The sequence below is a fragment of the Cebus imitator genome, unplaced genomic scaffold, assembly GCF_001604975.1.
Source record: "Cebus imitator isolate Cc_AM_T3 unplaced genomic scaffold, Cebus_imitator-1.0 Scaffold231, whole genome shotgun sequence".
Taxonomy (NCBI): domain Eukaryota; kingdom Metazoa; phylum Chordata; class Mammalia; order Primates; family Cebidae; genus Cebus; species Cebus imitator.
In genome coordinates, this window is record NW_016107546.1 from 1,737,875 (window position 1) to 1,761,961 (window position 24,087).

Genomic DNA, 24,087 nt, shown 5'->3' on the forward strand with positions numbered 1-24,087 from the left:
TCTTCAGTTAATAGTGTAAATAAGACTGCATTCACATGGGTGCATTCTCAGGACCCTCGGTTCTTTAGGGATGGACTAAATGGCTGGTGTCTTACAAAAGTATCTTGATCTTGATGGCAATCACGTTGAGAAAGTTTATATTTTACATTTTTATCTTTTAATTCCACTTTTCCATGAACTTGTTGAAGTCCCCTCATATGTACAGGTGTTACAACATAACACTAAGAGATACCATAGGACTATGGTTGGCAGTATTGCTCTTGGTTTTAAACGGCCTATTAAAAACATACTCTTTTTCTCAAATTCACACAGAAACACACATAAATGGTGGAAATCTCACTTCACTGCAAAATTTAAATACACTTTAACTACTTACCCAGGAGAAAGAGGTTTAAGTATTCATTGCCTCCTAAATTAATAGAATTCAAGGAGAAGGAGTAGAATCCCAAACTCCCCGTGAACCAGATTAGCCAAACGGTAAGTGTCCTTGTCGCAATGCTCCAGTTATAAAACAGATATGATAGGTTGTGCTTCTGAACTTCAGCGGGGCTATTACCAACAGGACCTTGTAGGTCCAGCGATAAAAGTTCTGACAGTTTACAGGAGCTTGTCCTGTTCCACTTGGCTATGATGTCAACTATTTTTTGTGCCTCTTCGTATCGTCCCTCTGAGAGAAGCCAAAGAGGTGTCTCTGGGAGCACCCAACAGCACAGGATAAAGGGGACAGTCACTGTGGAGAGGATCATCTGGTAAAGCCACCAGGTCCTGACCAAGTATCCTGTCAAAGCCACCAGCAGGGTTCCAGCTGCAAAAAAGGTATGCATATGGACAGACGCCCAAGTTCGATACTTCATGCCGATGAATTCCATCACATAGACAAACCCCACCACGAGATAACCACTTGCAACCTGAAAAACAAAGAATAGAGATCTATATTTAAGGTCACACTTGTAACTATTGAGGTGTCTGACCCCACTGCAAATCACATATTGGCAAAAAAGAAAATGACAAAGACTTGCTTTCTGAAACCCATATCACAAGCATGAAATGACATTCAATCCAATCTATCGTTTTTCTTCTTATAGGTCCTTTCATCTTCCCTCATCCTCCCCACCCCAAATAGCAAAACTTGATAGATTATTTGTAATATAAATGTTAGACACTGCCTTTCGCTTCATCTAAACATTCCATTATAATGTCGATGTATTTCTCAGCTCCTTGTAAATGAGCACATCAAGTTATCTGTATTCAAGAGGTCCTTATTGTTAAATCTTAATTGCTAAATGGAGACAAAAAGTTTACACTAACTGGTGGCAAGAAAAACAGATTTAATTAAAATTTCGTTTTGACAGACAAAAAAATAGACAAATTTTAGACTTCATGAAAAGTAAAACTTCTGTGCATCAAAGAACACTATCAACTGAGTGAAAAGGCAACCTACAGAACTGAGTAAAACATTTGCAAATCAAATATTTGATAAGGGATTTTATGGAGAACTCCTAAAACCCAACAACAACAAAAATACAAACAATCCAATTCAAAAATGGGAAAAGGCTTTGAATAGACATTTTTAGAAGAAATAGAAATGTTTACCAATCATTGAGAAATGCAAATCAAAGCTACAAAGAGATATCACTTCATACCCATTAGGGTGGCTAATTAAAAAAACCAAAAAATTAACAAGTTTTAGTGGGAATGTAGAGAAACTGGAACCCATGTGTCATGTGTGATTGGAATGTATAATGATACAGGTTCCAGGAAAAACAATATGGCAAGTCCTTAAAAAACAATTACAGCATGATCCAGCAATTCCAGCCCAAAGGGATTGAAAGTGAGGCCTGGAAGAGATATTTCTCCACGCTTGCTCATAGCATTATCCACAATAGCTAAAGCATGGAAGCAACCCCCAAGTGTCTGTCCACAGATGAACAAATAAGAAAAGTGTAGTCCATGCATACAATGAGTATTATGCTAAGTGAAATAAATCGGTCACAAAAAGACAAATATCTTATGATTCCATTTTTATGAGATACTGAGAGTGGCCAAACTCATAGAGGCAGAATGTAAAATGGTGGTTGTCAGGGGCTAGGGAGACAGGGAATAGAGAATTATGATTTAATGGACAGAGTTTCTGTTTTGCAAGATGAAAAGGGTTCTGAAGATGCACGATGGTGATAATTGCACAACAATATGAATGCACTTAATATCACTGAACTGTACACTTAAAAACGGTTAAGAGGGTCAATTGTTTGTTATGTGTACTTTACCACAATAAGGAAAACCAGGCAAGAACTTTAGTTTGAAAATATGTCTATCTTAAATTAAAATTAGATTACAATATGTGTTTAGAATATAATATGTGATCATTCTTGGAATAAACAAAGAATGAGTCCAATGATGGTTTTTTTTGGGAGGAAAGGGCTAAAAATTTTTTCTACTAAATTATTTTACATTTGACTTCAACACAAATCATAAAGTTAATTTTTGTAAAATTATTCAAGAGCACCACTGATTTCCCCAAAGGCCTCTCATAATCATTAGATATTTGAATCATACTCTTTCAAAGGCTCATCATGTGATTATCCTTGCAGATGTTAATTTCTTCAAAAGTTAATAGGTCTATCTCTGCCAGAGGTTGTGGGTAGGATTCAGGCAGTGTTCCCTCATTGCTTTTAAAGACTTTTTTTGTAAACACGCATCCCTCATAATATCTGCAATTTCATCTTGCATCAGAAAGTCACAAAGAGGCTGTCAGAAAGGTTGACACCAGCAGAAGACAGGGAGGTGCTCAGTGAGGTGCTGATTACGAGAACTACTGTATTCTTAATTGGTTTAACATTTTTGTGACAACAGCTTTTATTTCCCTGTGCAACTTTGTAATGGCAAGACTCAGATCACTAGGACCCTATATCCAAGAATCCAGAAGTCGCTTTTGGTAAGTGCTACTGTTAGAGTAAATAAAGATTGTGATAACTTTCAAATACTATAAGTTTCCCGGTTAAATTAAGCTGTAATATTCGTCCCTGTCAGGTTTTTCAATGCTGATTATTTCTCATGTGTCAGCTACAACTTCCTCTGTCACTGGATTCAGAAAAGTTATATACAGATATCTAACTCCAAAACACTCTGTGACTCCACTCAGACCCAGCCCTACCATTGATAATACTCCTCACTTCTTCTCTGACTCCAGCCCCTCATAGAAGCCAGAATCCCTGGAACCCTCTCTGTGTATTGCCATTGCCTTTAGGAGATAGAGCAAAATCCTGACAATCCTAAAGGTACCACCTCACCGCCTCGACCCTTCAGCCTCATCAATGCATCCCTCCTCCTATTCTCCAGACATTCAGACATTCTGATTTTTAACTCTTTCTCATCTCTGGGCCCTTTCATCTGCTTCTATCTTTGCTGAAATCTTCTTCTCCCACCCATCCCTCAAAATGAAAAAGTCCTTGACCCTCTAGACCCTGGTGAACCCTCCAGACCCACTGCTGTTATGCCCTCACTGTCAACATTTTATTTATTTTTGAAGATGGCTGATCAACGTCTTGCCTTTCCTACTAGACTTATTGAGACAGCTGGGTTGGGTTTACTTAGCATTACACTCTGTAGACAGATCAATAAATGCATTGAGTAAATGAATCTGCCTGCATCTCCCATACTCAGACTTTGACCACAAACCAATTTCCCATGAACATCAAAGGAAATTGTCACAGAAAATTAAGGCCACATTTCACAGATGTATTCTATGGGTTTGCGGTCTTGTTTCCTTGGCTCTAGAAACCAAAGCTGGTATTTTGCAAGATTGAAACAGATATTTTCAGAAATATCCTCTTAACATCTTCCAAAAGATGACCTTTATACTTTCTCAGTATCTGTGCCTCCGTGGAACCTTCGGTCCCAGCAGAAGGCCTCTCTCAAGAAAAATCACTCTACAGTCCCAAAGATATATACTCACTGGAAGAAGAAATACAGGACCCTCTATTCTCCTAGACTTATTTTTATGCATCTTCCTTATTCTTGGCCATCTGTGTGGTTTGCTAGGAACCCTTTCTATCCATGAATAAAGACTCCAAAACTGACACCCCATCTTGTTCTCTGAGGGGATGCAGAGAGATTTAACTCCTTTGCTTCTCTCTGGACCCTCAGACCATCCAAGCTGCTGCTTTGCGGTTAGCAAGATCACAAGTGCCTCCCCCAGGTGGAAACTTCCCTCTATTATTCTTGATCAGTGATTTGCAATTGAAAATCACTGATGCTGTTGTGTGATAGTTGGAAATCTGTCTGGAAGCCTCACTGAGCATGGAAACAGCTTCCTTGCTCGCTGGTCCATTTCTAGTAACGGTCAACATTATAACCAGGGGTGGTACCAGGGTTGTTTACACTTAATCTCAGTGAATCCTGAGAAGAAGAATAATAAACAGAGATTCTTTTCTACAGTTTACAGACTACAACCTAAGGTTCAAAGACGATAATGAGTGTGCTCAAGGTCATACAACTAACAAACCAATATATGACACAGCTGGTGTTCAAACTCATGCCTTTTTCACTACACTCCCGTTCCTGCTAACATAAGGGCCTAATGCCTTCCTGCTTTCATTCTTCCTGTACATATACAAGTGACTTTACCCACACACCTTAACTGTGTGTTTGCTCATGTGAACAGGCCCTGACTAGACCAATATAATTGCTCAGAAATAAAATAATGCCTTAGTAATTGTGAGATGTGGGCCACATGCCAGACACAGAGGCAAACACAAAGTTTCTGCCTAGCCAGCAACAATTTTTCATTTTAATGAGTTCCATTCTAAACATAAGGCATTAATATTCTGTAGACAGACTTCTGCAGTGGAGTGGACAAAGATTAGTCCTTGATCTTGCTCACTAGATCTTAAATGAGCAAAATGAAGAGAGTTAAGGTTTCCTATGGAAATCCTGCAGCAGAATTAAGCAGGTAAAAAATCCAACAACTCACCATGGCAAGAAAAAAGCGTGCGGCCATGAAGGTGTAATAATCAGCTGCAAACGCCGCCGCTATTCCAAACAAAAACATGCCACTGCTTGTGGCCCACAAGACCACCCGGCGTCCTAGCCTGAAAAATAAGAGCCACACATTGGAAGAGGCAAGGTAGCATTGTAACCGTTTAAACACCCACTCCAATTCGTGAAAGATAGGTGTTACCTATATACCTTGAACAGCTTAGGTATTGATTGTTTTTCTTTTATTTATTTTGAGCAAACCATGTGTTCCATGGCTTCTTCTTTTTTTTTTTTCCCATTTATTTATTTTATTGCATTTTAGGTTTTGGGGTACATGTGAAGAACATGCAGAATTGTTGCATAGGAACACACATGGCAGTGTGATTTGCTGCCTTCCTCCCCATCACCTACATCTGGCATTTCTCCCCTTGCTATCTCTCCCCAGCTTCCCACCCCCCACCCTCCCTCCCCTATTTCCCCCCAACTGACCCCAGTGTGTAGTGCTCCCCTCCCTGTGTCCATGTGTTCTCATTGTTCAACACCCGCCTATGAGTGAGAACATGTGGTGTTTGATCTTCTGCTCTCCTGTCAGTTTGCTGAGAATGATGGTTTCCAGGTTCATCCATGTCCCTACAAAGGACCCTAACTCATCGTTTTTGATGGCTGCATAATATTCCATGGTGTATATGTGCCACATTTTCCCTATCCAGTCTATCATCGATGGGAATTTACAAGAAAAAAACTAACAAGCCCATTCAAAAGTGGGCAAAGGATATGAACAGACACTTTACAAAAGAAGACATACGTGAGGCCAACAAACATATGAAAAAATGCTCATCATCACTGGTCATCAGAGAAATGCAAATCAAAACTACATTGAGATACCATCTCACGCCAGTTAGAATGGCGATCATTAAAAAATCTGGAGACAACAGATGCTGGAGAGGATGTGGAGAAATAGGAACACTTTTACACTGTTGGTGGGAGTGTAAATTAGTTCAACCATTGTGGAAGACAGTGTGGAGATTCCTCAAGGACCTAGAAATAGAAATTCCATTTGACCCAGCAATCCCATTACTGGGTATATATCCAAAGGATTACAAATCGTTCTACTATAAGGACACGTGCACACGAATGTTCATTGCAGCACTGTTTACAGTAGCAAAGACCTGGAACCAACCCAAATGTCCATGGCTTCTTTAAAAGACCAGCTGTTCAGTGGAGAGGACTTTACCTCAGCTGCTAATATACATACCTGATTACTTGTTCCCGCAGTGCCCCTTAACCTGGGGATGGCTGAAGAGAGGGGAGACTCTGTCCTCTCACTTCCAAGACTTAGGCTCTCTGTTGGATCCTCTTCCCTGCCAGGCTGGCTCTGTTCACCAAGGTTATGACAGCTCTTGCCAAGCCCCCTAAAAACAGAGGTCTTGCTAACCTTCTGCTTCTAGAATAATGCGCTTATTTGCCCTATTTTTTTATAATTGAAAGAGGCATTTCTTTGTCTGAAAAACAAATAATATTTCTTTTTTCTTTTTTTTTTTCTGACACAGAGTCTCGCTCTGTCACCAGGCTGGAGCACAGTGGCAGAGTCTCAGCTCACTGCAACTTCTGCCTCCCGGGTTCAAGTGATTCTTCCACCTCAGCCTCCCAAATAGTTGGGACTACAAGTGCGTGCCAAATGCCCGGCTAATTTTTGTATTTTTAGTAGAGACGGGGTTTCACCTGGATTTTTAAAATCATGATATAATTCAAATGCCATAAAATTCAACCTTTTAAAGTAGACAATTTGGTGGTTTTTCATATATTTGCAAGATTGTGCAACCATCATGACTCTTTAATTCCAGGATATACTCATCACATCACTCCCAAAGGAAACTCTGTACCCAGGAGCCAGCCCTCCCCATTCCCTGCTCCCTCCAGCTCCTGACAACCACTCATCTACCTTCTGTCTCCCTAGATTTGCCTGTTCTGGACATTTCCCATAAATAGAGTCAAGCAATATGTGGCCTTTTGTGTCTGGCTTCTTTTACCTAGTGTGACGTTTTCAGGTCCATCTGCATAGTGCCATGTATCAGTCCTTCATTCCTTTTCTATATCTGAGTAACACCATTATATGGATATTCCATATTTTATCTATTCATCAGTTGATGGGTCATATTCCTTTTCCTGGCTACTATGAATAATGCTGCACTGAACATTCATGAACAAGGTTTTGTGTGAACTTATGTTTTCAATTCTTTTGGGTATACACCTAGTAGTGAAATTCCTGGGTCATGTGGTAACTTTATGTGTAACATTTTGAGGAACTGCCAAACTGGTTTCCAAGACAGCCGGCCCATTTTTCCATTCCCACCAGCAATGTTTGTGGGTTCCGATTTCCCCACATTCTCCCCAGTACTTACTATTTTCTGCCTTTTTTATTATAGCCATCCCAGTGTCTGATTGTGGTTTTTATTTACAATTCTCTAATGATTAATGATGTTGAGCATCTTTTCAAGTACGTACTGGCTATTTGCATATATTCTTCAGAGAAATATCTATCCAAATTCTTTGCCCATTTTTGAATTAGTCTATTGCTTTTTAAATATTGAGTTGTAAGAATTCTTTATATGGTCTGGATACTAGACCCTTATCAGATATATTATTTGCAAATATTTTCTCCCTATGGGTTGTCTCTGATAGATAGTTTAAGGCAAAAAATATTGTCTGGAAATTGCAACCAACAGGTTTGCTTGGTGCAGCAGAGGATATGCAAATAAATAAGAAACTGTCATCTTCTTCATACTTCAGTCTTCTTTGCTCCTTTGCATAGTAGTGGGGATTGTTGGCCCCATGCATGAATGTTCCCCAACCTAATTTTAGCCCTGAATGCCACCTAAAACTGTTTTCACCTATCACTGCTTGCCCCTCTCTCCCACCCCCAATGTCTTCTCTCTCAGTAGATGAGCGGCCATCTCCTGCAAACAGCAAAGACCATCAAAGAGGAAGCCCCACGACTTCCTGCTCTGTCCACTTACCAACACGACCTGCATCTGTGTTCAGCCTTGTCTTCCTCCTGCCTCTCTGAAGACACATGCCCCTTTCTCTCCAAATACCATTTTGCAATCTTAGTATCGGACTGTGCCTCTTCCCACCTCCTCTGAAACCCATCACTTCTTTTTCCTTTATTTTTTCCCTCTCCTTTGACTTCTTCCTTTCAGTTTTAGTCTCCTCCAACCAAAGACAAGAACCTTGTCTTGACCCCACTGCTCCTTTGGCCACCTTGCATCTCCTCCCTTGACAGACTTATCAGAGGGGAGTATCTCCTTCTTCAGCTCCTACTTGTTTCCTCAGCCAGTGATGACCAGGTGCAACCAGCTTTTCTGAGCTCACTTTGCAGTCACCAGGGACCTTCACATTGCCTCTCCTGCTCCTTTCTGCCTGTCTTCCCTAGGGCCACTGACCATGCCTACTCATCAGGCTCCTGCTGTCCCTTGGCTTGCAAAACATCCCTCTCTCCTGGTTCCGCTTGTACCTCCCTGATGACCGACCTGCCTCAATGCTGGCACTCCCTAAAGTCCTCTGCTGCACACACTGCCCTTGTGATTTCAGCTACTTCCCTGCCTCTGATTCCTAAGTGTGAGCTATTAACTCCCCACTCACCATCTGGCCCCAGTTGTTCTTCTCCACTTTAATGTCCTGCAGAGTTGCAATCTCTTATTGCTGTTATAAGGTATTAACGTTGAATACCTCTTCCCTTTGTTTTTCTCAGTATAGGGATAGGACAAGCTCATTGGAATATAAACGCATTCCCCTCTCTTCTAAAGCTGCCCTCTCCCAAGTATTTCCTGAATTGGTTAGCAAAATCCCCTTCCATCAGGCTTCTAAACCTTAATACGTTCCTCCACTTCCTCCTGCATATTGGTCATCAAATTTTGTCAGTTTAGAAATGCCTCCAAATATGTCTTCATCTTTTCCTCCCTGCTTTTCCCACTTTCACTCAAGTCTTCACCATTCCTTACATCATTCATCCCAACAGCTCCCCAGGTGATCTTCCCAACCTCACACCGGTATACCTCACACACTTTCTAAAAATAAAATAATCCCCATTGTGCTTTTGTCTCTTGTCATTTCCTTGAACAATCTGCCCTCCTGTACTTCTGCCACGCTGACTTTCCCACAATTCTCCGAACATGCCAGGCTGCTGCATGACACAAAGCTCTTCCTTTCCCTTGGGGCCTTCTCCATCTGACAACTTCCATTGATCCTCCTTTGGAGTCTCATAGCAGAAATTCAGAAACAGTGTGATGCAGTAGTTGGGGTTGCTGGCCTGGGCTCACATCCCAGCTCCATCTCTTATTTTCCGTGTGAACTTTCAATGCTTCCTTTTCCTTATTGGTTAAAAGAAAAGGTGGTAGGGGTGGGCAATAGTGTCTATCTCACAGACTTCCTTAAATAATTAAATGAGATGATATATAAGACATTTAAAGTAGTACCTAGTGTATAAGTAAATTGTCCATAAATGTGACTTTTTTATTATTTTAAAAGCATTTACTGGTTGGGCACAGTGGTTCATGCCTGTAATCCCAGCACATTGGGAGGCCAAGGCAGGCAGATCACCCGAGTTCAGGAGTTCAAGACCAGTCTGGCCAACATGGTAAAAACCCTTCTCTACTAAAAATGCAAAAATTAGCCAGGCATAGTGGCACATGCCTGTAGTCCCAGCTACTCAGGAGGCTGAAGAAGGAGAATCACTTGAATCTGGGAGGCAGAGGTTGCAGTGACCCAAGATTGTATCACTGCACTCCAAGCTGGGCAACAGAGCCAGACTTCTCAAAAAAAAAAAAAAAAATACCACAGTTCATTGAAATTATCTGTTTAATAGTCTATATTATTCACTATTGGCTCCTTAAGTATGGGATCAGATCTTATTACTTTGCTTTTCTTATTATAATATTTTATACATATATAAAAATGCATAAAATATGTACAATTTCAAGAATAATAAAAATCAAATGCCTAGAAATCACAACCTAAGGCAAGAAAGAGATGATTGACAGCCCCCTGTTAGCTTCTTGTACCTCTCTTTATGACTACAAATCCCTTGCCCTTTCTAGAAGGACACGTTTTTCTAATTTTGGTGATAACCCCTTGTTTTTTATTTCATTTTACCATTTTATAAGCAATGCTAAACAATACAGGTTATTGTTTATAAACAGTAAAAGTTAGTTTTGCAATATGATTTTTAAATTTTCTGTAACAGGATAATATCACATGTGTTATTTTATGACTTGCTTCTTTCACCAAACATTATGTTTAGGAGATTCACCTATGTGGTTTCACGTAGCTGTGGCTCATTCATTTTCATGGACACACATCGTACTGTAAGAATATATTATAATACACGTGTCCATGAGATGATTGAAGGACACCAGGGTTGTTCAAAGTGCAGGGCTGTTAGGAACAATGCCATGGGAACACTTTTATCCATGTACCTCTGTGGACCTGTGCAAGAGCAGCTCAAGGTATATGCCCCGGAATACGTGGCTGTGCACATCACCAACACTACATGATACCAAATCAGTCCTCAAGGTTATCTCAATTTGCATTCACACCAGCAGGATGAGAGATCCTATTACTCCATATCCTCACCAACACTTAGTATTACAAGACTTTGACAACTGGTCAAAAATAAATGGTGTGATTATATATCATTGAAAGTTCATCTTTTCATTAACCATTTGGATTTTCTCTTCTATGAAGTGAATTCAAATCTTTTTCCCATTTTTCTATTGGGTTGCCTTTTTCCCATTGATGTAAGTAAAAATCCTTTGATTATTCTGGACACTAATAATTTAGTTATAGGTAAAGCAAATGTTTTCTCTCTCTTGTGTGCACACATTCATGTCTTTCCTCTTTTAATGGTGTCTTTTGGTGGACACAAATTCTTGTAATTAAGTCAAATTTATCCATCTTTTCTTTCATGGTCAATGCTTTTTTAAAAAAAAAATCGTCCTTTCTTCCATTAGGTTCTGAAAATATTCTCCTAAATTATCATCCTAAAGTTGTATAGTTTTGCTTTTCACATACGCACTTTCAGTCCTTCTGGAACTGCTATCGTGCTGTAAAATTTGAGAAAGTTAATCCAATTATATTTCCTTCTATATGGCTAGACATCTGTCCCAGCACCCCTTACTGATTGATCCTTTCCTTACTAATATACAGTGCTTTATGTGTTTATACTTATGTTTATGAATACACAAGTCTATTCCAGGAGCCTCTAAGGGAGCCTCAATCTGTTTGTCTAGTAATATATCTATTTACTTGAATGATTTGATTCTTAAAGTTTATAATTTTCTCCACAGAAGGCCTTACTCACTTTTTGTTATATTTATTCATTTATATTTCATATTTTTAGGCTTCTGCAATGACATTTTAAAAATTTTATATTCGTTACTGGTATATAGAAATATAATTTTAAACGCTCATTAATTCTAATAAATCATATGTAGGACTTTTTTCATGCAGAATTGTAATGACTACAAATAATGACTTTTTATTCCTCCTTCCTTATCATTATTCCTTTCTTGCATCCTTTCCTCTCCCTTTATCTCTTTTTCCTTGTAGCACTGGCTAGACTCTCCAGTACAATGCTAAGTAGAAGACATGTTTCATACATCCTTGTCCGTTCCTAATCTCAAAGAAAAGCTTTTAACATTTCACAATTAAGAGCTGGGTACAGTGGTACATGCCTGTAATCCTATCTACTTGGGAGGGCTAAGGCAAGAGAATTGCGTAGCTCAGGAGTTCAAGATCAGCCCTAGGCAAAATAGCAAGACCCTGTCTCTTAAAAAGAAAAGAAAGAAAGAGAGAGAGAGAGAAAGAAAGAGAGAGAGAGAGAAGGAAGGAAGGAAGGAAGGAAGGAAGGAAAGAAGGAAGGAAGGGAGGGAGGGAGGGAAGAAAGAAAGAAAGAAAAAAGAAAGAAAGAAAGAAAGAAAGAAAAAGAAAGAAAGAGAGAGAGAGAGAGAGAGAAAGAAAGAAAGAAAGAAAGAAAGAGGGAGAGAAGGAAGGAAGGGAAAGAAAAAGAAAGAAAGAAAGAAAAAGAGAAATTAATTAATATTTTAAATGTCACAATTGTGTTAAATCTTATCATAGAAAGCTTTTATCAGGTTAAAGGCATTCTTCTATTTTTAGTTTTTATCATGAGTGGATTTTGAAATTCATCACATGCTTTTCCTATATGTATTGAGTTGATCATATGATTTTTGTCCTCTAATATGTTAATGTGGGCCCAAGATGAGGGTAAACACAGGGTATTAAATTTTGTTTTATACTAAGTTTATACATTAATCTGTACTATGTAAATGATGCTGGCAAAAACACAAGACGGTAGGGTCAGAGATGATGAACTTCATTACTTCATTAGCAAGCAGTAGGGCAGCAGCATCTTTGTGACGGTTCCTCTTACCCCCAGGTCCCACAATGAACCCAGGTGACACTTCGTGTATAGTGGGTTCAATTAGAGAGGAGGAAGACTGGATGTGGGGAATCCACTGGTTTTGTGGCAAGCAGTTAGGAAGCCTACTCTTTGGGGCAGAGAAGGGACGTTATCTCATCTTTTATAGCCACATTATTTATGTGGCTATAAAAGAACACCTGAGACTGAATAGAGAAAAGAGGTTTCTTTAGCTCACGGTTCTGCAGGCTGAGAAGTTCAAGGGCACTGGTTTCTCACAAGGGCTCTTGTGCTGATCACAACATGGCAGAGAAGGTCAAAGGTGAATCAGACACATGTAAAGAGAGAGAAAACTGAGGGGCATCCTCACTTTAAAACAACCTATTCTTACAGGAACTAATAAATTCCTGTGAGAATTAATCCAGTCTTGTGACAGCAAGAACTCGTTCACTCACTGCCATGAGAACAGCACCAAATCATTCATGAGTGATTCGCCCCCATAGCCCAAACACCTCCCACTAGGCCTCACCTCCCAACACCCCACGCTGGGGATCAAATTTCATCATGAGCCTTGGTGGGAACAGACAAGTCATATGTAAACCATTGCACTCACCTTTTAAGGTACTGGCTGCATAGACAGCTCTGAGAAATGGCCCACGTAAAAAAGTGGTCAGGGACTTGCCATCTTGGCACATCCAGCAAGAAGTGTAGAAGACTACAAAAAGTGTAAAGAGGCTGTCTGTCTCAACAAGTTCTGCTGTGAGAATACAGACACTGGGAGTCATGGACCATGTCGAATCAATTTTTTAGATTAAGATTTTTCTGGCACTCCTAAGTCATGTTAATTCAAGCTACATAGCCAAATGAATACCAGTTAATGGTTTACAACTTCTCAAGGACTTTAGAAAATATATGTCTTGGCTGCTCTGCCTATGGAGTAGCCATTCTTTATTACTTTACTTTCTTAATAAAGTTTCTTTCACTAATATATATACATATTTCACTGAAATATATACATAATTTAACTAATATATATTTATTTATATATTATAATCTATATATACTGCATTTATCAAAGTGACTGTAAGTAAGTATTCAATATATGTCTATATAACTATACCAAGTTCAGACAAAGGAACTAAATTTATTCTCAGTTAACATGTTTTGTACTCTGACCTTGTTATAAGCATTATTTATATTCTGCTTTTGTCAGACAGCAAATGTATTTTAGTACATTTCATACATGTAATTGCAAATATTTTGAGTTTCAAGAGTCAAGCAGTGAACACATTTCAACAGAAAAGGCTCAAGTGATAATTTGTATAACAGCTTGCTGAATGAAAACAATAATACCTAGCACCTTTGAACATACTACGAGACGTATGGCCCTGCCCATGACAAAGCTGTGTAACTTTTCTTTTGACATGTTTATCAGCCCCATGAGACTGGTATACCTCAAGGGCATAAGCTATTGTCTTTAGGTCTCAGTGCCCACCACCTGCCTGTAAAATCCACAACCTTCGAGATCAAATAAGTTCATCTCTGTGCTTTGATGTGGTCCATGTTCATACAGAGATGAACTTTGCTTTATTTTAAGAATTATACATTCATTTTAATGTAAATTTTTTAAAAGTATTGGCCATGTTATGCTTTGAATGATAGTATTCCCTCCAAATTTCATGTTGAAACTTAATCCTCAGTGCAACAGTATTAAGAGGGGTGGCCTTGGGAGGTGATAAAGTAATGACAGCAGAGCCCTTAGCACCCTCGCAAAGGGGCTCAAGGTTGAAGGCACTCTCTTGCCCTTTCATCCCTTCTTCCATGTGAAGACACTGCATTTATCCCCTCCAGAGGATGCAGCAATAAGGCACCATCTTGAAAGCAAACAACAGCATTTCCAGACAGCAGTCCTGCTGGCACCTTGATCTTGGACTTCCCAACTCCCAGAACCATGAGAAATAATTTTCTATTGTTTGTAAATTACCCCGTCTGTGATATTTTGTTACAGCAGCACAGAAAGACTAAAAGGGGCTATTATATCAAGCCCATAATTTTACAGTTAAACTGCTTAGAGTCAGGCTACTCCTCTTAAAAAGCAAGAGAAGAAAATATTCAAAGTAATAAACAGCATCTATTGAGTGATTATACGTCCAGGGTACTTTTTTCTGTATTAATTTTGCAATAACTCTTTGAAGTAAGTGATATTATTTTCATCACCAGCTTATAGACAAAGATTCTGAAATGCAGGTAATTTAGGCAATTTGCCCAGGGTCCACAGCTAGTAAGTGGTAGAACCAGGATTTGGATTCAGGTATACTGTCTTCAGAGCATATCCTTATCATTATGCATCCCTAAATAATGGATCAGCAAAGACATAGGTATTTAGATAGGAAGTATAAAAATGACAAGTTTTAAACATAATTCCATTTCCCAAGAAAACCAGATAGGAAAATAAATCCTATACTGATGCAACAATCTTAAATATTTCATTTTACCTGTCAGCAAAGTAGCCAAAAGTCACCGATCCCAGTAGGACTCCAAACATAAATAGGGGCTGGATCAGCATTGCAAGCCATTTTCGGTCACAGACCAGGTTCCATTGGGTCACTGCGGTGCTTTTCCATTTGTTCTGGTCATATATGTAGCCATCCACACAAGGAAACTCTTTCTTACTGCCAGTGTATTCATAGTCCAAACTTGATGTGTTCTCCCTCTTGCTCCTGCTACACCTTGAGAGCTCCCAGATCTCACCATTCTGCAACTGCACTGCAACATAATCTTTATGGCCTGAAGACAACAGGGCCCCAGAGTCCTCCAAACTCCAGTTAGAGTGATTGTGGAAAACAACCCGACTCACATTGCCTGGGGGCCTACAGACATGATAAGGGGCAACTCCCATGAACACAGAAGCCAAGTAGTGAATACCACAGGAGATGTTCTGGAAGGCACATATTAAATAGAGGACTTTCTGGAATCTGTAAGAGAAGAAAAGCTAAATATTATATCTGGTCTATAGGCTAAAAAAGAACATAAGCAAATTTGAAGGGTCTTTATTATGTTTCTCTTAACATATATACAAATAGATAAACCATAGAAATAATTATAGATGTATTTATATCTATGGGTTAATGTATTACCTAGTTCCATCTACTGAGAAGGCCCAGAAGCAATGACATCCCAATAGCAACAAGCACTCCCATTGCCCAGATCTTAGTTTCTAAATACCATTCTCCAATGAGAGAAGCCAGAAAAAAATGGCTGATTCTAAAACCAGGACAAGGAGAACACAAGATAAGCCTGGAATATCTTATAACGCCAGAAAGTAAGGAACTACTCAGAAAACAAAAGGCTAAGGGCATATGAAAGGGTCCCAGGTAGCAACCTGAAAAAGTTCCCAATGGCCAGTTGGAAGCTGAAACAATTTGAACAACAAAATAAATCACACAGTATATCCCAAAGCATAAAATAAATATACATGAATCCATACTGTGATGGTTAATTTTATGTGTTAACTTGACTGGGTTAAGGGAAGCCCAGATAGGCAGCAAAACATTATTTCTGGGCATGTCTTTGAGAGTCTCTGGAAGAGATTAGCATATGAATCAGTAGACGACTGAATTGAGAAGATCACTCTCACAGATTGAGATGGGCATCAGCCAATCACTTGAGGGCTTATAGAACAAAAAGATGAAGGAAGAGCAAATTTGTTCCCTGCTTGAGCTGGGACATCCATATTCTTCAGCTCTCAAACATCAGAGCTCCTGGTTCTTGGGCTTTGGAATTAGACTAAGTCTTAACCCCAGGCCTTCAGTCTGGGACTGAATTACACCACTAGCTTTCCGGAGTCTCCAGCTTGCAGACAGCAGGTCATGAGACTTCTCAGCCTTTATAACCATGTGAGCCAATTCTTGTAATAAATCTCGTGTGTGTGTGTGTGTGTGTGTGTGTGTATGTGTGTGTGTGTATCCTATTGGTTCTCTTTCTCTGGAGAAGCCTGACAAATACAATACAGCATACTCATATAAACAAATGAATGAAAAAATAAAAGGGGGAGAAGAGACCAATCTTTCTTACATTAGAATTCCAATTACTATCTGTAGACATTCCCTGTCTCCAGGAAGTAGAGTTTAATTCTTGCAATTTACTCCTAAAGGGTGGGCTAGACTTACTGACTTGCTTCTAAAGAACAGAGTAGGAAAAGAGGAAAAATAGTAAGTTTGCAATGGGGAAACCTGAAAACTTGGCAAACACCGATGTCACCAAGTGATGAAGGTTAACATCCCCAGTGACGTCATGTGGATATGCTGTAACTCTCCTATGATCTGATGCGAAGGGTATTTCATCTCTATTGTTTTCTTTCCAAAAACCATACTCCTAGTTTAATAATTTTAAAAAGACCCCAAACTGGGAATCATCTACAGGTTACCTGACCAATATGCCTAAAGACTGTCAAGGTCATAAAAAATAAAGAGAGATTGAGAAACTACTATAGACAATTAAAAGCAGTGTGGTGCTCTAGACTGGATCCCAGAGCAGGAAGAGGACACTTGGAAAAACTGGCGAAATTCAAATGAAGTATACAGTTAGTTAATAGTAACATATTAATATCAGTTTCTTCGTTTTAACAAATATGTTATAGTAATGTAAGATGTTAATAGGGGAAACTGGATGAAGGTCATACGGGAACTCTGTACTACCTGTGTAACTTTTCCATAAATCTAAAATTATCCAAAAATAAAAAGTTTATTTAAAAACTTTAAAAAAATATAGTCTCCAAATTAATAAACTCAAACTGACAGCGACATATTTTCTGAAATAAAAAACTGCCTCATAAGGACAATTTGCACCCAGGACAGCAGGATAGAACAGATAAAATTTGGAATTCCCCACAGAATTCCAAGCCCTAAAATTAAGAGGCATAGCAGACCTTTGAGCAGGTGACTTAATTATTTAGATTGAAAACAGAATCAGTTCAGACAATCACCAACATTGCTATAAAACCATTAAAATAGGAGGTAGGAGATAGGTCCTGTCAGATCAAATTGAGGTCAAATTGTACCACTGACACATGTGATCTCCATCGCCCTTCCTCCTTTGCAGACCTGCCCACCCTGCTGCATCCTGATGCTCTCTCTCATTGGAAGGTGCTTCTGACCATCGCTCAGCTCAGCAGTTCTCACACTTTTTGGTCTCAGGAGACTTTATATTTTTACAAATTTTGAAGATTCCAAAAGGCCTTTCCTTATGTGGGTCATATTTATCACTATTTATGTATTAGAAATTAAAATGAAGAAAGAGCAGAGGAAAGAGAGCCAGGGTCTGCCAGGGAGGCCACGGGAAGAAGCTGGGACAGAGAAAAGGAAAACAGCAAGAATCTGGCAGACACTGACCCCCGAGGAGCCTGGAGTCTTACAGAAAGGAGGTGAGAGTGCATCTCTTCTCACCTTACCGCTATAACAAACTGCTGACTGCCATACTGTGGGAGAGCCCCCCTGCCTTCGTGACACTGGGCAATGCTGTCAGTGGTGATTTGGGAACTTCCTGGGAATAGAGTACCAGGTGACCAACTCACGCAGGTGTGCTGACACTCCCCTCAGGCCTGAACTGAGATGGGTGGGCACTATACTGGTTGTACATCTGTTCTGAGCCACTGCCCTGTCCAAGCAACCTCAGCCTTTGTGATGTTGTATCACCAGATCCCCCAGAAACATACCCCACAACCACTCTGACTTTGGCAACCATGGGGGACTGGCAGGACCCTGGGGAGCTGCAGGAACCCCAGAAATCTAGCCCTCAGTGCAGACTGCTTCTAGGAGAGGGGGAGCACAGCCCACCAAAGTGCCCCCTGGGACAAAAAAAAAAATGTAGACATAGCACCAATCTCTGAAGGGGACAGTAGTAGTAGCTGGGAAGGGACATGGAAAGGGGACCATCTCCTGCTTTACCCATTCTCTGTTGCAGATGTAGAGAGGCTTTCCCTGCTGGGAGCTGGCACTGGTGCAGTTGAAGAAAGGCTTTCTAGCACTTTTCACAGTGGCTGCACCCCCACTGAAAGTGAGGCACAGTACTGCCTGGGCTTTCAGAAAAGGCAGAGCCCCATCTCCCACTCCCTACACAAAGTAGCAATGTCCCTGCAACAGAGGACAGACAAGCCACAGAGCTGACTGCTCTGGCCTGGGGAAAGAGGCTCTGACCCGAGGCCATTTTGGTGGTAGCCACAATGGAAGCATTCTCACAGACCTCAGGAGTGCCAGGAGCCACCGGACAGTGTTCATATGAACTGAGGGTCATAAGCACTGTGAAAGGAGCATGAGAGTAGTGGATTGTGTTCCTGCCTGCCCAGGATGAGGATCTGGTACAGCCCTCTAATGACCCCCACCCCTAAGACCTCAGCACCCCTATCAAGGCAGGGGCTTCCACTCATCATCAAACAACCTGACGGTGAGGTACCTCTTACCCTTAAGCATCACTTACTGGACTAGAGACTGAACTGCATCATCAAACAAAAAACCTGCTGTCAGAAAAGCACAGTGCTAGTGTATGAGACAAGCTTCCTTAGACCTCCATATTCCTAGCCCTACAGAAGATAGTGTGTCAACTCATACACCCCATACATCACTACAACAAGCAGCATCTGGGAAAGCCACCACACAAATGATATCCATAAGCAGGGAACCCATACAGACCCGTGGTCCCCTGAAAGCACTCAGAAACAAAGCCAAACAATCATACACAATATATACTACAGTCACATCCTCAAGGGGAAAAAGAATATAAAATTTAAAACCTCATTCAAATGTTGGCAAATTCAAAAATAGGAAGCAACAGCTCTATATTTGTCTGTTTTCATGGTGCTGATAAAGACGTACTCAGACTGGGCAATTTACAAAAGAAAGAGGTTTATTGGACTTCCCCATGGCTGGGGGGGCTTCACAATCATGGCGGAAGGCAAGGAGGAGAAAGTCACACCTCATGTGGACGGCAGCAGGCAAAGCGAGAGCTTGTGCAGAGAAACTCCCATTTTTAAAACGATGAGATCTGGTGAGACCCATTCACTATCATAAGAACAGCACAGGAATTACCTACCTCCATGATTCAATCATCTCCCACCACGCCCCTCCCACAACATCATAACGAATGGGGAAAAGTAAAAAGCATTCCTCTTAAGAACTAGAATAAGACAAGGATTTCACTCTCACAACTCCTAAATAGCATAGTACTAAAAGTCCTAAACATAGCAATTAGGGGAGAGAAAGAAACAAAAGGTATTCGAACTGGAAAAGAAAAAGTGAAATTATCTTTGTTCCCTGATAACATGATCTTACACTTAGAAAAACCCTAAAGATTCCTTCAAAAGACTCCTAGACTTGAAAACAACTTCAGTAAAGTTTCAACATACGAAAATAATGTACAAAAATCAGTTGCATTTCTATTTAACACTCAAGCTGCAAACTAAATCAAAAAGTCAATCCCATTTATTATAGCCATGCAAACACACAAAATACCTAGGAATACACTTAACCAAAGAAGTGAAATACCTCTACACGGAGAACTACAAAACACTAATGAAAGAAATCAGAAATGGTACAAAAAATGAAAAAACATCCCATGCTCATGGATTAAAAGAATCAATATCACTTAAATGACCATACTTCCCAAGACAATCTACAAATTCAATGTAATTCCTATTGAATTAGCATCATTTTTCACAGAATTAGAAAAAACTTTTCTAAAATTCACATGGAACCAAAAAAGAGCTCAAATAGCCAAAGAAATCCTAGAGCAAAGCCAGAGGTATCACATTACCTGACTTCAAACTATACTACAAGGCTATAGTAACCAAAACAGCATGGAACTGGTATAGAAATAGACACACAGGCCAATGAAACAAAATAGAGAATCCAGAAATAGAGCCACACACCTACAGCCAACAGATTGTCAACAAAATCAACAAAAATAAGCAATGGGAAAAGGACTTCTTATTCAGTAAATGTGCTGGGAAAACTGGCTAGGTACATGCTGAAGAATGAAACCGGATTCCTATCTCTCACCATATAAAAAATTAACTCAGGATTAATTAAAGGCCTAAATATAAGACCTGAAACTCTGAAAGTCCTAGAAGGTAACCTAGAAAAAACTCTTTTGGACATTAGCCTAGGCAAATAATTTATGACCAAGTCCTCAAAGGCAAATGCAATAAAACCAAGGATAGACAAATGGGACTTAATTAAACTAAAAAGCTTCTGCACAGCAAAAAAAACAATCGATAGGGTATATAACCTACAGAATGGGAAAAATATTTGCAAACCAAACTATGCACCCAACAAAGAGCTAACATCCAGAATCCATAAGGAACTCAAACAAATTAATACAAAAAAAGAAAAAAATTACAAAGTGGGCAAAAGACATAAACAGACATTTTCCAGAAGAAGACATACAAGCAGCCAACAAATAGGAAAAAATGCTCAATATCACTAATCATCAGAGAGATGCAAATCAAAGCCACAATGAGATACCATCTCATATCATTCAGAATAGCTATTATTAAAAAGTCAAAAATAACAGATATTGGCGAGGCTGTGGAGAAAAGGGAACGCTTATACACTGTTAGTGAGAATATAAATTAGTACAACCCCTATGGAAAACATTATTGAGACTTCTCAAAGGACTAAAAATAATTGATCCAGCAATCCTACTACTGGGTATTTACCCAAAGGAAAAGAAATCGTTATGTCAAAAAGACACCTGCACTTGTCTCTTTCTCACAGCACTATTCACAGTTGCAAAGCCAAGGAATCAACTAAATGTCCATTGATGGTTAACCGGATAAAGAAAATGTGGTATATATACACACCACGGAATACTACACAGCCATAAAAAAGAATGGAATCGTGTCCTTTCCAGTAACATGGATGGAGCTGGAAAATCCTAAGTGAAATAACTCAGAAACAGAAAACTAAATACCATATGTTCTCACTTATAAGCGGGAGCTAAACCATAGGTACACATAGATATAAAGATGGAAATGATAGATACTGGGGACTCCAAAAGAAGGAAGAGAGGGAACAGGGATGAGGGTTGAAAAATTACCTATTGGACACAATGTTCACTATTTGGATGAGGGGTTCACTGGAAGCCCAGACCTCACCATTACACAGTATACTCATGTAACAAACCCATACACATACCCTTGAATCTAAAACAAAATAAAATAACAAAAATAAAAATAAATGCAATTCCTAAGGCAAAAAAAGGGGGCTGGAAATGGAGAAATTTTCAAATGCTTACTAATCCATTTAAATATAATAAACTCATTATATATTAACATTGCCATATAGCTACAGCTATCCAAACAAAATGAAACAAAATTAGTAAGAAGAGTGGCACTGTTCCAGTTAACATCTGCATTAACAGAAGACAGTTGGTTTCTCTTGTCTGTGTGTGCATTCAATCTGATGCGTTACCATCATCTAGCCTCTGGAAATCTCTACTGTACTTTCATGAGAGAATGAGAGTTTTAAAAAGACAGCTAATATCTTAGTATTGCTAGGAAAAAGTTTTGCGCTTACAGACTTCAGAGGCCTATAAGAATTCTCACGTTTTGAGAACTGCTGGTCTAGCCTGTTCCTCTCCTGCTCCTCTTTCTCCACGCTTTTTTCCCTCCAACCTAAATGCCGATTTTCAGTCTCTTTATCCTTCACTGCCAGCTTCTCTCAGTCCCATCTTTTTACTTGCCTCCCTCTTTCCCACTCTCATTTATGCATTTTCTAACCCCCAATTTTTCCTTCTCTTCTATGATCACAATGTGCAACTGAAGTACCGTTCTGTTATTTATGTTGATTTTTTAAAAGAACACCAGGCAACTGTTTTCTATTTCTCCACCAAACCAACAACAGAAGTCCTGTAAAAGGTTGAGTTAAAGTCTCATCAGAGCAGAAACTGTACTTCAGTCACTTTAGTATCTCCTGTAGCACCCAGCACAGTGTGTAGCGCAGTGGCTATAGAATGCTGGAGAATACCTTGGGCTGAAAATGAACAGCGCTGAAATTGACTCATGCTCAGTATCTGGTAAAGAGAGATGTTCAATAGGCCAGTGTATCCAAAACTTTAGCCTTGGTTCTCCAGCAGTTAAACTTTAAAAAGTGTGTGTGTGCACAGATGTGTATGCAGACATATAAAGTGAACATATAATCACATATTCATATAATGCTAAATTAACATATTATGTATATTGAAATATAAACTTCTATTTGTACATATTGACTTGTGCACACACACATCCATATATAAAATGGGTGTTTTCTTGGTGGCACTCCAAGGGATCATCTCAACCCTCCACTGGTGAACACACCCCACTTTGGAGGCTATGGCAACCTAGTGACCCCTCCAAGTCCTCACAGATAACTGCTGGGCTGGCTTATGGCCACCGTTCCTCACTTCTCATAGAACCTCATGTAGATAAATAATAGGTTAAATGGAGTGAATTTCAAGTCTTGTGGCTATCAGGACACCACAGGCTGGTCATGTTGGCCACAGTTTCAAAACTAAACTCCTTCTATGGCACTGGCCCTGGTAGCTAGCTAGTCCACGAAAGAAAAATACCAAGCAAAACACAGGAAGTAAGTAGTGTTTTTCTAGCTCCAGAATGAGAGAGAGCACATTAATTCCTATTCTCAGGGTCTCTTTAAGATGAGCAGCCAAGAGAAGAACTTGAAGCCCCAGTACTTGATGGGCTAATGGGACTAGCTCTTTTTTTCCAGAAAATATTAATATGTCCCTACCAGTAGTAAAATGATCAGAAATCAGACTGGGCATGGTGGCTCATGCCTGTAATCCCAGCACTTTGGGAGGTCAAGGCAGGTGGATCACCTGAGGTCGGGAGTTCAAGACAAGCCTGACCAACATGGTGAAACTCCGTCTCTACTAGAAATACCAAAAACTAGCCAAGCATGGCGGCATGTGCCTGTAGTCCCAGCTACTCATGAGGCTGAGGCAGGAGAATTGCTTGAATCTGGGGTGCAGAGGTTGTAGTGGGCCGAGATCACACCACTGCCCTCCAGCCTGGGTGAGCGAGAGAGCAAGCGAGACTGTGTCTCAAAAAAATAAATAAATAAATACAAATCAGGATCTTGGATTGAAGGAGTGGTGCTGACCCTCACCCTGCAGGTCACACTTCCTCGCCCCCAGCCCCTCCCCTGGCTGCCACGTCACCACAGAGCCTTGGGGTCGCTATACTGCCTGTGGCCTCATGAAGTGAGCACCTGGCATGGCTGAGTCATCCGCCCCTAGGCAGCAGGCTTGTAAGTTCAGGAGGTGTTTCTTCCTTCCCTGGCATTTTCTCAGGAAGCATCTTCCAGCCAATAAGAATGGCTCTCTTACCCTGCAGCGCCATCCAGTCTGCTTCTATTGTACAGGTTCTACATGGGCCTCATCTTACACAGCTGAAGTCAATTCTCCCCTCTCCTCTCTACTCTGTTCACACCTGCCTGTGCTGCACGTAACAGCTCATTCAGCCTTGTCCTGGTCGATGTGCATATTCTATAATACTAACATCTTAGGCTGGGCAAGGCTGAGGTGGGCGGATCACTTGATGTCAGGAGTTTGAGACCAGCCTGGCCAACATAGTGAAACCCCTTCTCTACTATAAATACAAAAATTAGCCGGGCACGTACCTG

The 24,087-nt window shown here is 40.1% G+C and overlaps 1 protein-coding gene across 1 annotated transcript in view; it reads right to left on the minus strand.

Annotated features, from left to right (window-relative positions):
* Window positions 1-24,087, minus strand: part of SLC22A16 (solute carrier family 22 member 16) — a 49,809-nt gene that overhangs the window by 18,711 nt on the left and 7,011 nt on the right. Inside the window, exons 2-4 of the mRNA XM_017497435.2 lie at window positions 14,908-15,387; window positions 4,973-5,090; window positions 377-908 (exon numbers count right to left, since the gene is read on the minus strand). Of these exons, the coding sequence (XP_017352924.1) occupies window positions 377-908; window positions 4,973-5,090; window positions 14,908-15,387 (1,130 nt within the window). The remainder of the gene's footprint in view (window positions 1-376; window positions 909-4,972; window positions 5,091-14,907; window positions 15,388-24,087) is intronic.